Genomic DNA, 15,635 nt, shown 5'->3' on the forward strand with positions numbered 1-15,635 from the left:
CATGATAAAGTGTGTAAGTTGAACAATAACAAAGAAAGCTTCCAATATTGTTTCTGTTTTACAACAATCTTTGAAAACTATTATGAAATAATTTGATTGAATATTGTACCTTCAGGAAAATAGATTTTGAAATATAAATAATAATTGAAATTTAGTTCATTAGAATGCTACAGATCATTTATAAATTGTTATTCTCAAAGTGAAATGCTTCATTTGTAAGATAAAGAATGGAACACATCTAATGGGTGAAGTCAGTCTGTGTGATACAAAAGTTGTAAAAAAAAAAAAACAATAAAAACAAAAAACTCAAAAATATTTCCTCTCTAATCAATATTTGTATGTAAGATACTCATTAACATTTAGAGTAGCTTCAAAAACTAATCTATTGTTTGGCAACTTTTTCTGAATTATTTAAAAAGGGAGAACAGGGAAAGAAGTTGCACCCTTTTATAAATCCTAACGGACAGTGGATTATCCAGCATTATTCATTTCTAATATGAACAGAAAATGATATATTTCCTTGGTGAACCATGTGCAACCATCTACAAAAGCATTTAATAAAGAGTTTGAAGATGGTCCATTAACTTGATGATCTATTTCTCTGTGCTGTATTGATGCTGTAGTGATGTTTAAGAATTTGTTCTCTTCATATCCTACAAATGATTGCTCTCTGATTGTCAAATAATTGTATCTTTGGGGCATATCTACTTAAAAAATACCCTAATCTGAGGGGTTTTAACAGCTCATTGACATGAAGGAAGCTTGTAATACATGTTGCACACATGACTTCCTCCTCATTGCAACCTGGCCAGGTAGAGTTGTTCATCTGAATGACTTCCAAATCCTTCAGCCTTGGTCAACTGGTTCAGGTGAGTCAATTAACACACTTGAAAGCAATAAATGATGTAATAACAATATGGTTTTGCTCTACTTAACACAGAAATATTTTTATTATAAAAGGTAATATAAGGTCAATTAATATGAGGCAATATAATTCGAGGCAATATAACATCAATTTCTATGTTAGCATATACCACCTAGGTACAAGCTATACGTACTCTGAGGGTAAAATGTAATTATTTTAGTTTTTTGTACCTTAGGACCATTGTATGGAACTTGACATCTAAGTGGTGCTCATTGAAAAAGAAACAGACACGTTAACCAACAAATGAGGAAAACAATGGATAGGACACTTAGTCTATTCTAATAAGTCTAAACCACAAGATTTTAAATATGGAAAAGCAAAGCACATTTCTTGATGTAATTTATACTGTCAGAAGAAAAGTAAAATTAAAAGAAAAAAATCAACAGGGGCAGAACATTATGTTGGTTTGTAATCACTGGGTGTGAACTGGCAGAGATGTGGGATGTGTGGTCTAGCTGAGGGAAAATGCAAACAAGCAAATCTAGTTCATAAAGAGTAGAACTTACCTCTGTTTCTCCCACCAGACTACGGTGACTCAGGCACCATTCGGATTTTACTGTTTACTCCTGGGGCATAATTGCCCAAGGAAAACACAGAGTAGGAATTCAGTAAACATTTATTTAATAAGTAGAAAGAGAGGCTTATTATTTTAAGATGCCACAATAAACATGTACTAACTTTAAAACACCATTTATAAATAGGTGGTTTTATCAGTCATGTAAGCTTATGAGAGGTCTTATAAAAATGATTTTTCTGAAGTCCTTTAGGATCTTGTACCAAAGTATCTTCAAACCAATCATAAATATGAAAAGCCACTAGTATCATTAGGCTATGACTCCATGGTAAGTATTTGACTATCCAACTTATCAGGCTATCTGAAAGCCTGGTAATGAATTCCCACTGAGTAACATTATTGTTAAATAAGTTTTCCAAAAGCTTCTTTTACTGGCAAATAAAGTAATAGCACAAACATTTGTGATGTCACAACTGCTTTCCAAAATAATTATGATCAGGGTCCCTGCGGTACACAGTGTATTAGAGAATTCAAGGGAAGGCAACACCACTATTAGTAATAGCTTTTTATTCAGAGTCCTCATTTTCCAGATAGGTCACATTAAACACAGCCATTAAACAATAGCGTTGAGATAAATCCATACAACGTATGCTGCTTTGTTGTCCTTGTTCACCAATCACTTGGTGCAGCTAAGAACCGTATGGAGTGATGGGGCTGACAAATGGGGATAGCCAACCTACGAAACACGGAGCCAGGAAAGTCAGACTTTATTCAGGTCTCATTCAATTACATTTCAAATCAACACATCTTGATAGCCAAAACTCTTATTTGAATTAATGCTCCGATAAGTGTTGTGTGTTGTCAAAAGAATATAATTAGACAATAATGAGTGGGCATATATTATGCCAAACCTCAGTCTACTTGTTGACCTCAGCAACTTCTACTCCATTAGGCAACAAACAGCTTTTAACCTGGTTCTAATAAAGCATACTGCTCCATCACTACATTGCTTTTTTTTTTTTCTTTTTTATGGTGTCATTTTTTAAATTGAGCAGTACCTAGATCCTTTAAAGGGAAGTCATGTTTTACAAGATCTCAGCTAATTTAGAAAAAACAAAACAAGTCAATTTCCCAACCAGGAATTCAATTAATTTATGGAGTAGTGAGCCAATATTTGCATATTGCCTGCAGTAAGGATTAAGTATGCCAGGTTAAGAAATAACATGAAAGCATTCTTTGAAACTGCATGATGCGTCTCTTTTATGTTTACTTTGGTATAGGTACAACTAACACTGATTCTCACTACTTTTAATTTTGATGAAAAGATCTTTTATCATTAACACATTAACAGTGAATGGAAACACTGCTTTGTTACCGGTACATTTTTTAGTTCATCAGTAAGCAATTTTTAGAACTTTGACTTTCTTATGAAAAATTCTATAGATTCTTTTTCTGTGCTTGATACAGTTATTTAAGGACCTAAAAGACAAAGTATTTTTTTTATTTATTTTGATTGTGTGTGATTTTTTTGAGGGGCTAGTAATTGGAGCATGTGAATTAAGATAATTTTTCACATTCTGAATTGTGACAAAAACCCCTTGAAATATCACTGCATCACCTTAGAGCAAGTTGCTCCCCAAAGGGGTAATTTTGGCATCTCAGAGACTTCCATGGAAGCCAAGCACCAGAGGTCTGTGATAAAGGCAGTTGCCAGCCAAATGAATAAAAGCAAGATTCCCTTCAACTCAACTATAAAAGCTTAGCGTCCTGACTGCTGAATTACCACCAACTGGTAAATAAATAATCACCACTAAATACAGATAATGTGTTAAACAGCTAACGCTAGTAAATCACTGGTGACAGAGAGCCTAAAGGTAATCCCTCACACGTTGGCACAACCAATTCTTAAAATCTGATAGTGTTTTAATGTCTTCAGACACCTCTAATAAATTGAACAACTGGTTACTCAGCATTAAGAACATTTTAAAAATGAACCCTACTCTCTTTGTTGATTTCATTTACATACTGCCTTAGATTTTACTACTTGGCTATTGTCTAGAAAGAGAGAGGCAACACTTGGTAAGACTAAATGGAAATCAGTTTTCCATCAAATTGCAGCTATCAAGCTAAATCAACCTGTAGTCTCCTGGCAAAAAATAACATCATATAACAGAGACGACACATTTCAGATACATAAATTGTCCAAAATATAGTCAATTAAGTTTCACATGTACAAGATCCTTGCTTTTCTAATTTAAACATTTATGAATAATAAAAACCAAGAGTAGAGCTTTGGAAAGGCTGTTACTAGGAACCAAATACAGTTCTCAAGAGGATAAGGCTGATGGGAGTCGTCCACTCTTCCCTTTCAAAGCAGTTCTGCAGACGAGGTACAGTCTTAAATCTTGACAGCATTGGACGGAAATCTTTTCAGTTGGATTTTTCGAGGTTTAAAATTACAAAACTCAATTCACCTCTGTGTTTGTTTTTGCTTTTGTTTTTGATATAAGGATTTTTATGACATTTACGCTGTTACTACACTGGCTTGGTGGCCAGGAAAGAAGGCACAGAATTCTCCACCAGTTTGCAAATAATGCATTTTTCTGCTCCAGTGCACAAACAGCCTTTATTTAACTCAGCACCACATATTCTAAGGTATGGGCTGGAAACTGTTTGTCATGAAGCTGTAAAATGCCAAAATTTTTAAATGCTGAAGGAAAATGTCAATCAAGGCATTTTCCCATCTGCTGCTACTTCTGCAAGTGCTAATTTTACTTTTTCCCAATTCCTGAAATTTGAGGTTTCCTAGCCTCATATGGAAGTAAGTTTGAAACTTGCTAAATGTCACAAGGAAAGGTGCAACAAAATGAAAGTATAGGTGTATTGTTCTCAAAGGACACCAATAAAAAGAGGCAGAAGAGCACTGAAAAAAAAAAAGGCAAACCTTTTGTTAAGACCAAGACCTCTTGTAAAACACGACACAATGCAAGTAACCAGTGCTGGTACCACACATGCATTAAAGCATTTTGCATGGTTTTGAAATATAATGGGAACACACATCTTGAACCACTTAGGATACTTTTGAGAACTAATCAACAGTATGATATCTACATAGGCAGAAGCTGCAAGTTATCGAAAAACATGAAGAAGTTTCAGGTATTGGTACAAATGTAATTCTTGTGATTTAGCGTGACTTTAATAAAAGCTTCCACAAAGGACTTGCACATAACCGTGACTGACAGATGTATTTTTTGACCTTTCAGTTAGCTCCATCAGCTCACTCAAACACATTTTGAACAGATTATGTACTGTAGTACTTGGTAGACTATACATTAAACAAGAGACTTTGCTCTGAGGCACTGCTTCCAACACTCCATGGGGAAAAGGAAGCAGGAAAAAACAAAACTCATAGAGTTCGACAGCTACCGAGGCAACACTTGCCATTTACAATATAAGCCCAAATATTTTTGCAACACAACTATATATTAATTTAATAAAATACACAATATAGCTCTTATACACTCAACAATTTGGCTCATATGCACTGAATCTGCAATAAATCAATAAAAATATGTCATTTGATGTAAACACATTTAATCTTCTTACATTTGCACATTTAAATGGTCATGTGATTTGTGTATGTCTAAAACATTTTCACGTTCCTGAGCTATTTTAGTGTCCACAAATGAATAAAACATATCAATCATGTTAATTGTCTCTGAATATCAGCACTCAATGGTAACTACTTTTCAGAACTTTTCCAGGGCAAATTTAAAACATATCCATTGTTACATATATGTTTGCTGGACACTAAAATGCTAAAGAGGGATTTTAAACCTTTAAATTTTCTTCTTCTTTCATGAAGTGAGTTAGTCTATGTGTGTGCAGGACAAAATGGAATATATCTTTTTACATTTAACTTTCATACGACATGAGGTGTTTTACAAATGACCCAGTTTTTAATTTTTTTTGACTAATGATATGGAATGTTCTCTGTGTTTATATGTGTGGCAGGTAACTTTATACAGAAATGTTTACCACAAATATGTGTTAATGTTTGGTGTAGCTTGGACTACTGCAAGGTCTTTTCGGGACGTTCAGTAGAAGCCTGTGGTGACTGCTAGAAATTCTACCACAGATCAAATATTATGACCCTGCTTTGTATGGGGTTTATAGGTAAACAGTTAAGTCAGCATTAATCATGGAGGACAGTCTTAGAGCAATCAGAAAAAATCTTCCATTCTCACACTGCATACCTTCCTAACAGATTGTCAAAAGGTAACTTGCTTCATCATCCTCTTTTATCTCCTCTCCTTTTTCTTCTCTGTTTGTCTTTCCTCTTTGAGCTTCTGTTAATTCTGTCCTAATATAATTCTGGTCAGAACAAAACCATCGTTATCTCTGAAAAAGAAACAGCAGTGAAAAGAACGTACTCGTGGGCACTTCAGATGTTCACTAAGAGCCTGAAAACAGCATGGGTCTTTCTTCATCCCTGTAAAACGGGGTTGTCACCAGGAGGGATCAGTTTTCAATCAAAAGAAGAAACAGGAAGATGCCAATGCCTTTTGTTCTTCTTCACTTCCTCACAGCCACAGGGTCATTTCCCCGGCAGTCCTGCAGAAGCTTGTCGATTTCCCTCACGACCTCCTCTGCATCCACCGACTCTCTGCCCAGATCCTGGCCGGGGTGGTCAAGTTGCTCCAGGACGGTGCCCATCTCGCTGGAATCCCGGCTGGCTCTCGAATGCACGTCTGCGAAGACCCTTGCCATCTGCTCAGAGGCCAGGAAGGGAGGGTCTCTTGGCTGCTTGCTGGGGGACAGATACTGACTGTCAGTGGGCAAGTACTGGCCGCTCGCCTCGGCCAGGGCTCCTGGCTTTGCTTCGCAACCATCCAGGGAGCCTTTTGTGGAAGTGCAAGGCTCGATGCACGCCTTGGTCGGGCTGCTTGATGCTGAAGGGACCTCTTGGAGGAGAGGGCTCAGGGCACGTTTGGCTTTTAAATAAGGTTTCACATTGGCAATGAGAATCGTGTGCTCTCGCTTGTCTTTTCCAAATGTACAAAAAGTCTTTTTCCCAGTGGGATTCACAGTTTCATAAGTCTCGGTCTCAACATTCGCTTCAACTGTGGGTACAAAGAGATTTGTGCGGTAATCTGCATTTTCAGCCTGATTGGTTGCAGGGAACTGTGGCATCCAGCACCTGTCAGAATGACCAAGCACTCGGCATTCATCTGTGCAATTAACACACTCTTCCGGTTCTGCAAAACAAAAGGAAGACAGCAAAGCCAATCACTAGGGTTGCCTTTACATTTCTACCGAGACTGTGATCCGCTCTCCCTGGGTTTGCTTGACCTCTGGTCTCTTAATTAAAAAGGAAAAGAAAACAATAATTAAAACATTTCAGGATGGTTGCATAAACCTGCTGGTTGAGACAATGGTTTTATTTAAGTCTATTCTCTAGATATTAACGAATTCCCATAGCCTGGAAAGAAGTAAAAAGTGGCCATTGGAGAATCATTCTCAGTAGAATAGAACATCACTGTAAACTAATCCCCTGGGGATATCAGTTAGTCTTTGTTCTGTACAACCCATCCTGGAAACAGGGAACATCAAAGAGGATTACCAGGATTAATTTTTCAAATCAAATAACAGTACAAAAACTGAATTGCAAACTTCCATACCAAGTCCTAAACTGTTTTTTATTTTTTATTTTTTTCATGTTTTATTCCTATTTTGCTTGTAATTGTTATTTTGGTAACAGTCATGAAATAAAACTTTTCCTTTAAAAGCATACTTTTCTTACTGAGAATAGCAAATAGAATTTTCTATCAAAATGTGTTATAAACAACCTTGTCAAAAATGTACATAGTCCTATTGTAGTAGATTTGCAGATGGATCACGTAATCAGGTTTCTTCACTTCAATTTTGTTGGTTTGTTTTGTTTTTGGTGTAAGTAAGTGAAAATGGATTTAGTCAACCGATATAGTTCAGAATGAATGACAAATCTTGATTTCCTAAACAGTAATACTTTCTGGGAGAATTTCACTTCTCTTTCACGATAACATGTAGATAATCTAAATAAACCACTCTTTTAACTACCACTGTTTCAAACATGCTGAACAAGAAAATATGAAAGAAAATTCCTTCACTATGACAACAGTCCATGAACTCAATATTTTAAATTATAACTTTGAACTATATCTTCCCAGTTTTCCCTTTCACCAACAAATGGTTGTCCTCCTTATGTTTAATGATCCTTTTTAAAGCAGGGACTTTTTTTCAGGAGAGGATATTTACAATTTAACTCCATGCGATGGGAATAGAATTCCCTACACATTTGGGAACTCTTGGGATTACCATTTAATTGATGCAAGAGGATCTCTATAATGTATAGTGTCCTATGTGCAAGGGAAAAATCAGCAAATTTAATAGCACTGATAAATTTATACAGCTACATTTAAAAGTCATATACAAAAAAAAAAGTCATATACAAAATCTGATTATATTTAAAACACCTAAATAATTCCTTATCCAAAAAGAAAAAAAAAAACACAACTTAATTTACCTCAAAAGGTTTTAGGATAAAATAATTTTCTATGAAACTAAACTCTTAGAAAGGAATCAAAATAGTGTTTTGACAGAAAAAAAATTCTATGATATTTCATAGCATGTATCATTCACACATGAAATGTTAAAAGGAAGTATCTAGGTGTCTTTTCCCTATTTTAATTGTCTTTCTTCTTAAAATACATTTACCTAGCAGTGAATAGAATATGTTAAGCTTATTATGTAATGCTGTCAAGAATGCTGAAATGTAGTCTCAAACTAAACTATCTACTATCTACTCACAAACTCAAATACTGTCTATGATGTGAAAGGTTGTCAGACAGATGGACACAAACAGAAGCAGAGAAGCTAGGCAATTTTCTGAAAACCTCCCTGTGCAGATTTAAAGTAGAGTAGGATTTAAACAACAGGATATTGAAAAAGTTTAATATCAGGTATCTGTTTAACATTATGTATTCTGAAAGTAAATCATTAATATTATATCTGTGTCAGTAAGTTTTAGAAAAAACATATGTATCATTTCACTCAACTAATTTTATTCTTCAAAGATCCAGTGAAAAACTTTACCATCCATTTCACTTGGTCATATTTCTATATCTTTTAGAGTTGTGATTTTTAAAAACTTCATTTACAGCCCATACACTCTCTTTGAAATACATTAATGTTTTATTTTTCAATATTGAATGGCCTCAATTTCAGCAACTTGGAGAGCCCAGCTCTGAATGAATTCAATATGTATTTAAGAAGAGAGTGAACGAGATAGAGTAATGCAGATGTATGAAAGTATAAATCGACCTTGAATTTGAAACCATCAACATAAACCCTGCAGTTTTACTACTCAACTTCACGACACAACTAAGGGAGAAAATTTTGAGTACTGATTATGACACATTACATGCTGTTCCCCTTGGGATTAGACTGTAATTTTGATAGCAGCCACTACACTAAGGAAACCCCAACTCTGTGGTTTCCCCAGTTTAGTGGTTATCATGTTCTCCCAACATGCACAAGGTCCCTGGTTGGAAACTGGGTGGAAACAGCTTCACTTTTGGGCTTCCCTGTGGCTCAGCTGGTAAAGAATCTGTGTTCCGTGAGGGAGACCTGGGTTCGATCCCTGGGTTAGGAAGATCCCCTGGAGACGGGAACTGCTATCCACTCCAGTGTTCTGGCCTGGAGGACTGTATAGTCCATGGGGTCGCAAAGAGTCGGACACAACTGAGCAATAGACTTGATAGCAGCAGTTCACAGACAGTGAAGAAAATTAAATGGACATGTTTGCATAAATAGCAGAAACTATGAGCATAAAGTGAACTATAATTGCCAAGGGTCAAATAATTTATGAGAAAGTCAAATTATTTCTGAAGTAACATAAATAAATAGATGATTAGGTTGGTACATAAAAGAGACATTGGTAGTAAATAAAGAATGACCAGCTAGACCAACAAGAGAAAAAAAAAAAAAAAAAACTGACCAGCAAGACAAAAAGAAATAGAGAGGGTAGAAGGAATTCTAAGTGAGAAGAGAGAGGGATGGAGGGAGGAACTAGAGGCTTAAGGGAAGAGGAGTCATATTGGGAGGATTTTTGCTATGCACACCTTCTATTATAATTTTTAAAATCTCCTCAATAAACTAAGTGTGTATAATAAAGGATAATAACGTGGAGGATTTTCTCCAGCTCTAGAGCTATAAAGGTAGATAATCAAACTTCTTTCTGTACCTTGGGGAAATGAATTCCAGAATAGACATGTTGAATTATGAACTATAAAAATGAAAAAAGAATCAAGTTATATAGACAGCCACTATTTACAGAGTTTAGATATTCGCATCAAAAAAGAAAAAAAAAAAAATGTAAGGATCCTGGACAGTAAACAAACTTAGAGAACTTTGACCCAAGATTCACTTTTATTTCTGGGCCAATCTGGGATTACAAGGAAATTATTTACCCTAATTTTTGTCCTTTCCTCAATATAACATGATAACTCTTTCACAAAATCACCGTTTGCCAAGAAAGATCAGATAATCCAAAAAGTATACAGATGAGAGTAACCGAGATATTGCAAAGTAAAAACAACTCTGAATTCCAACAGCTGGAAATATGGGCAGTTCTGTCTATAGAGAAAGTTTACAGTGTCTAATCTTTTAAATGTATAATTATCTGAAGGACCATGTGACATCTGCATACATTTAAATTCTTGTTTACTGTTAAGAATCACTTTCTATACTACTATGGACTTCCCTGGTGGTTCAGATGGTAAAGAATCTATCTGTAGTGCAGGAGACCTGGGTTCAGTCCCTGGGTTAGGAAGATCCTCTGGAGAAGGGAAAGGCTACCCACTCCAGTATTCTCGCCTGGAGAATTCCATGCACAGAGGAGTCTAGCGGGTCACAAAGAGCTGGAAATGACTGAGCAAGTAGCACTTTCTTTATCACTATGGTCATATCTGGCTATTATATAAGATCCCAAGGGGAGGGATCTAAACATAGTCATCTTAATTAGGTCAATTTTAACTTATATGATTTTTTTTTGCAAAAGATATAGTCACTCAAATTACGAGAAATACTTGCAATTCAGCTGCCACCATAAACTACACACACACACACACACACACACACACACACACACACACACACGTACAAATCTCTATTTGTATGTGTGTAATAAAATTGAGCTTACTCCAGCAGATAGTGAAAACAAAATTTTAAAACTCAAATGCATTTCCAATGTATTCCTGAAAATTAAAAATCAGTAACTACCATAAAAGAAATACAGGTGAATGAATAAAATGCACAGAAAAGTTATATATTAGTAATATAAAAGATATATATCTATAAGCATATATATGAACATTTTCATAATTTACAAAATTTTATATATAATTTACGTGTATAAATCTTTTTATTTAAAATCACCAATAAACAACATTTTAATCTTTCTCTTTTCCCTTCAACTGAGTGTGAAATCTCTGACTGAATAAACAACTTGACTACTGATTTTAAAATTTTATATAATTCAAATTGATTTAGAAATAAAGATGTTTGAAATCTGCATATTCATTTTGGCTGACAAATCTGAAAGCTCTTTCGATCTTTTTTTAAACCTAGACTAAGCTGTTTAACAACTTAATCTTAAAGATATTAGGCAAGCAATCATTTTCTGCCAAAATATACCTTCAAAGGAACAGTCACTGTGAAAGTTACATATGTGTGAGGAAAAAAGATTTAGGTAATACAGGAAATTATCCATTCCCAAAGTATTGGATTTTAGCAGTCTTCCACAAAGGTTACCAGAACTTAATGTTCATAACGTGATTTTAACACTGTGATGTCACTACATCATTAAGAGTGCACAGCCGTTTCAAGATAGGTAAGAGGTGCCAACAATCGCTATGTATGAGACTAAAATTTGAAGTCAAAACACTATTTAAGCCAGCAAGGATTATTAAAGATGAAGGGGCATATGTTGAATATAGTTATTTTGGGAAAAGTCAGAGGAAAAATATCCTTGTGTGTTGTGACTCTAGTGTTCACCCCAAAGGAAACATGTTGAGGAACCAGTTCGTAAAATTCCTTACTTCAGAGTAAACCTATCTCTTTATTTGAATCTGTATCACTCCCAAGAAGTAAATTATAAGATAAGCTTATTTTCCCTGTCTTCAAAGCATTATACCACACCGCCCAAAGAGAGATATTAGCAACTAATTTGTTAACACTTAGGGAAATACTAGAAAACATAAAAGGGTTTCCTCCCCTTAGTTTCAGCTTTGCCTGCTGCCTCTGGAGCCCACATATTTGTACATCTGAAAACATGCATATTATTTCTGGAATAGGAGTCTCACATATGCATCTGATTTATTTTTTATAATGATGAAATAAAGTCTCTGTCACAGAAATCTGAAAACCAAAATTCATAAATCAGAACATTAAGTAAGGAAGCTCTGAAGGGCTGTGGTTGTGGGGGAAGGCCATCTGAGAGAGTTTTCTGTGCTTCATGGCTGTCAACAGAATAGCTTTATTTCTGTTTTGTAAATAGCTTTAAATAGGAAAAGTGCTCTTCTGTTAGTGTGGTGGTTGCTCCTGTTTCTAACAGCATCTTAAAATTAGAGTTGTTTCCAAGTAGACAACTCTATAAATGGAAGTTCATTTTTCATTTGTTCTGTTTTCTTTTTTATTTCTAGTTTACCTTCTTTCAAGCTTCCCTGGTGGCTCAGACAGTAAAGCATCTGCCTGCAATGTGGGAGAGCCAGGTTCGACCCCTGGGTCAGGAAGATCCCCTGGAGAAGGAAATGGTAACCCACTCCAGTAATCTTGCCTGGAAAATGCCATCGATGGAGGAGCCTGGTGGGCTACAGTCCAACAGGCTGCAAAGAACTGGACAGGACTGAGTGACTTCACTTCTCACTTGACCTTCTTTCACCAATGTAAGCTTTCATCATACCTAATTAGCTGTCTGGGAAAGCAGCGAGCTGGCACCCATCTATATTAGTGGCTGGCCCAAGTGTTCTGGAGATGAACTCTGCAGAATCTAAATTGACCCCTCTCACAGATTATCTGCCAGTACAATGACAAACCAAACCTTAGACAGAGAGTGTATACCAGTGTTCTACTGAAAGTTTTTAATGATGTAACCACATCTTGCTTTGCTATTTTTTTCTTTCTTCAGCACAAACACACACACACACACACACAATTTCACACAAGCATGCACACTTCTCTATGAACACAACAAATTACAATTAATCCAAATATATTCCAACAGAAAAAAAACACCAATACTAAAATACAAATACTGAATACCAGTACAAAACACCAATACTAACTAAAATTCTAGTCAGAATACAGTTCAATAACCTCAAATAAAACGTATCTTCCAGTAAATTGACACAATTCATAACATCCTGTGAACTGACAGCTTTCTACCGTAAACCGTTCTCTCCTTTCTTGACAATGTTGATGATTATTCACTCATTTCCCTTTACCATCCTATAAACTCCTTACGCTTATTACCATGATAGGGTGAGTCATTTCATATAAATAGCACTTTAACAATCTATTCATTCTATTATTTGCATTTATGATTTCTATGTCCCATTTACTAGCACATTAGTTAAAAATAAACCTGATTTCCCTCTATCTAACGATGAAGGGGCTAAAAATTCCACTTTCAATATTATTTCTTAAGACAGCGTTGGAAAGTTGTCTCAAAACATCTTTCTCTGCGTTGGGGGAAAAAAAAGGAGTATCCTCATAATTTTATTACACACTTTTTTTTTCTGCCAGTGTTCACATGACTGCCAGGATTAATTTTAGTACAATTTTTAATACGCTTGGTGTATCCCTTATGCAGGGAAGAAAAGGGAAAAATGTGGCATCAGAGAACAGTCACTTTTCTTTAGCTGAGTGATCTCTCATCTATTGCCTTGTATTTCCCGTGTTTCTCACTTGTGCATAGGGATCTAGTTTGTTCTGCTCATCAAATAACTGATACACAAATACATAGATGTGGAACGTGTTTTTACTTCTTTTGCTTTTTAGTGTAAGATCATGTATCTTATTACAACATGTTCCTTTGTTTATTTCCTGAGGATGCTTGTTACATTTTTCCAGTGATATCATGATATAACATTGTGTATAGACTCCAGGAATTAAATTATTTCCTAATAATTGGCCACAAGCGATTAGGATTTAGGAACATAGTTCACAAAATAAAAATACTATGAGATAAATGTATATATTTTAGGTGGGTGCACTGCCAATTTGGCTTCCAGATTTGACCTCAGTTGTGAAATGCCATTCATCTGCTTTTGATAGGCAGAGAGCACATTTTGAAGAGGAAGTTGGTATAATACTATCAAATAGTCAAACCGCGACAGCTTTGAAGTACCAGTCCTCTGGCGAGCACTTGCATCACACAGTGTTTCAGAATGTATTGTCCCGGCTGCATTCAGACACCAGAAACCACTGATCTATATCACATTCAGCTGAATCCAATTGCAACCGGGTCTCTGGAGTGCCTGGAGCATTTACATTTACTATTCAATGCACCTGCACACCTTCAGGGATGGTTTCAAGTGTTTGTGACTCTTTAGACATAATAATAGGGTCTCCCAGGATGAATTTTCTGGCATATATGTTGACAATCACAGATAATGCTCTGAGACGAAGAAAAAAAGAAATTAAAAGGGAACATATATTAAGGAATAAAAGCAAAAGGATTTTATTTCCTTATAGGAAATCTGATATGGAAGCACCAGAAATTAAAAAAAAAAAAAAAAATGAGAGTGTAAACCATGCATCGGGAACCTGTGGCACAAATATAACTATGTCTTGTGGCACACTGTTCTGAAATTAACTCTCAAAACGTAGCTGCTCCCCTCCCCTGATCCCACACTAGAGATGCAGTCATCACTGCGGCAGAGGCAGAACCCTGGACGTGAAGTCACAGATAAATGTGGCCATCTCTTTCTTAACAGGTACCCTAAGGAGAACTGACTCTGAGGCTCAATTCTATAATAACTGGAACAAATTTGGTGTTTTTTTTTTTGTTTGTTTTTTGAATAAAGGACTCTGACATGACCTCTCGAGGAAAAACAATTCAACTCAAATGCCCCACCAGATTAAAGACAGCTCTAATTCAGTGGGAGTAGTAGATGTGTGTGATTCAACAGTTTAAAAAAAAAAAAAGTATACTCAATCATTCATAAGGTAAGAATGAACTAAACACCGACTTTGTGCATTGGAAGTTTTTAAGCAAAGGCATCGTTGACAGAATTTTGTGGAATAGGTGTTATGTCAAGCAAAGGTGTGTGCTAAATGAACTCATATTTACCCACCTCTAAAATTCACCAGTCTGGAAGGCTGTATCTTTTCACCAAGGAGTTTACACTTTGACTGGAAGCTAGAAACTTGATTTGAAATTAGGATAGGGAAAATAATTCATGAGCAATTATAATTTAAACTATGTTATAGTAAGACATATATGTTATAGGAAGACAAGACTCTTGAGAGTCCCTTGGACTGCAAGGAGATCTAACCAGTCCATTCTAAAGGAGATCAGTCCTGAGTGTTCATTGGAAGGACTGATGTTGAAGCTGAAACTCCAATACTTTGGCCACCTGATGAGAAGAGGTGACACATTTGCAAAGACTCTGATGCTGGGAAAGATTGAGGGCAGGAGGGGAAGGGGACGACAGAGGATGAGATGGTTGGATGGCATCACTGACTCGATGGACATGAGTTTGGGTAAACTCTGGGAGTTGGTGATGGAGAGGGAGGCCTGGCGTGCTGCAGTCCATGGGGTCTCAGAGTCGGACACGACTGAGCGACTAAACTGACTGAACCAATAGGAAGACAAACAACAGAAATGCAGAGAAAAGCATAGACTGTAATATTGTGAAAGGCTTTGTGCAAGAGATAGTGCTTGATCTGCAACTCAAAAGATGATCAGGGTTTCAACAGCCAGTGGAGAGCAGGGAGAGGATGATGTAGGTAAAGAGAGCAGAACCTGAAGCAACCAGCACAGAGAAACGTGCACTTCACGGGATGGTGAGAGACCAGCTGCAGAGGTGGAAGGACACAGATTGCAATACCAAAAATAAAATCACATAGGAAAAATTGGCTAGAATTTAAAAG

General features: G+C 36.1%; 1 protein-coding gene across 2 annotated transcripts in view; it reads right to left on the minus strand.

The window, feature by feature from the left end:
- Positions 1–1,989: 1,989 nt before the first annotated feature.
- PCDH17 (protocadherin 17) overlaps positions 1,990–15,635 on the minus strand; it is a 110,109-nt gene continuing 96,463 nt past the window's right edge. For both annotated transcript variants that reach the window (XM_061133175.1, XM_061133174.1), the window contains exon 4: positions 1,990–6,697. In XM_061133175.1, the coding sequence (XP_060989158.1) occupies positions 6,015–6,697 (683 nt within the window). In that variant the 3' untranslated portion in view covers positions 1,990–6,014. The remainder of the gene's footprint in view (positions 6,698–15,635) is intronic.

This window comes from Dama dama, chromosome 30 (assembly GCF_033118175.1).
Source record: "Dama dama isolate Ldn47 chromosome 30, ASM3311817v1, whole genome shotgun sequence".
Lineage (NCBI taxonomy): Eukaryota > Metazoa > Chordata > Mammalia > Artiodactyla > Cervidae > Dama > Dama dama.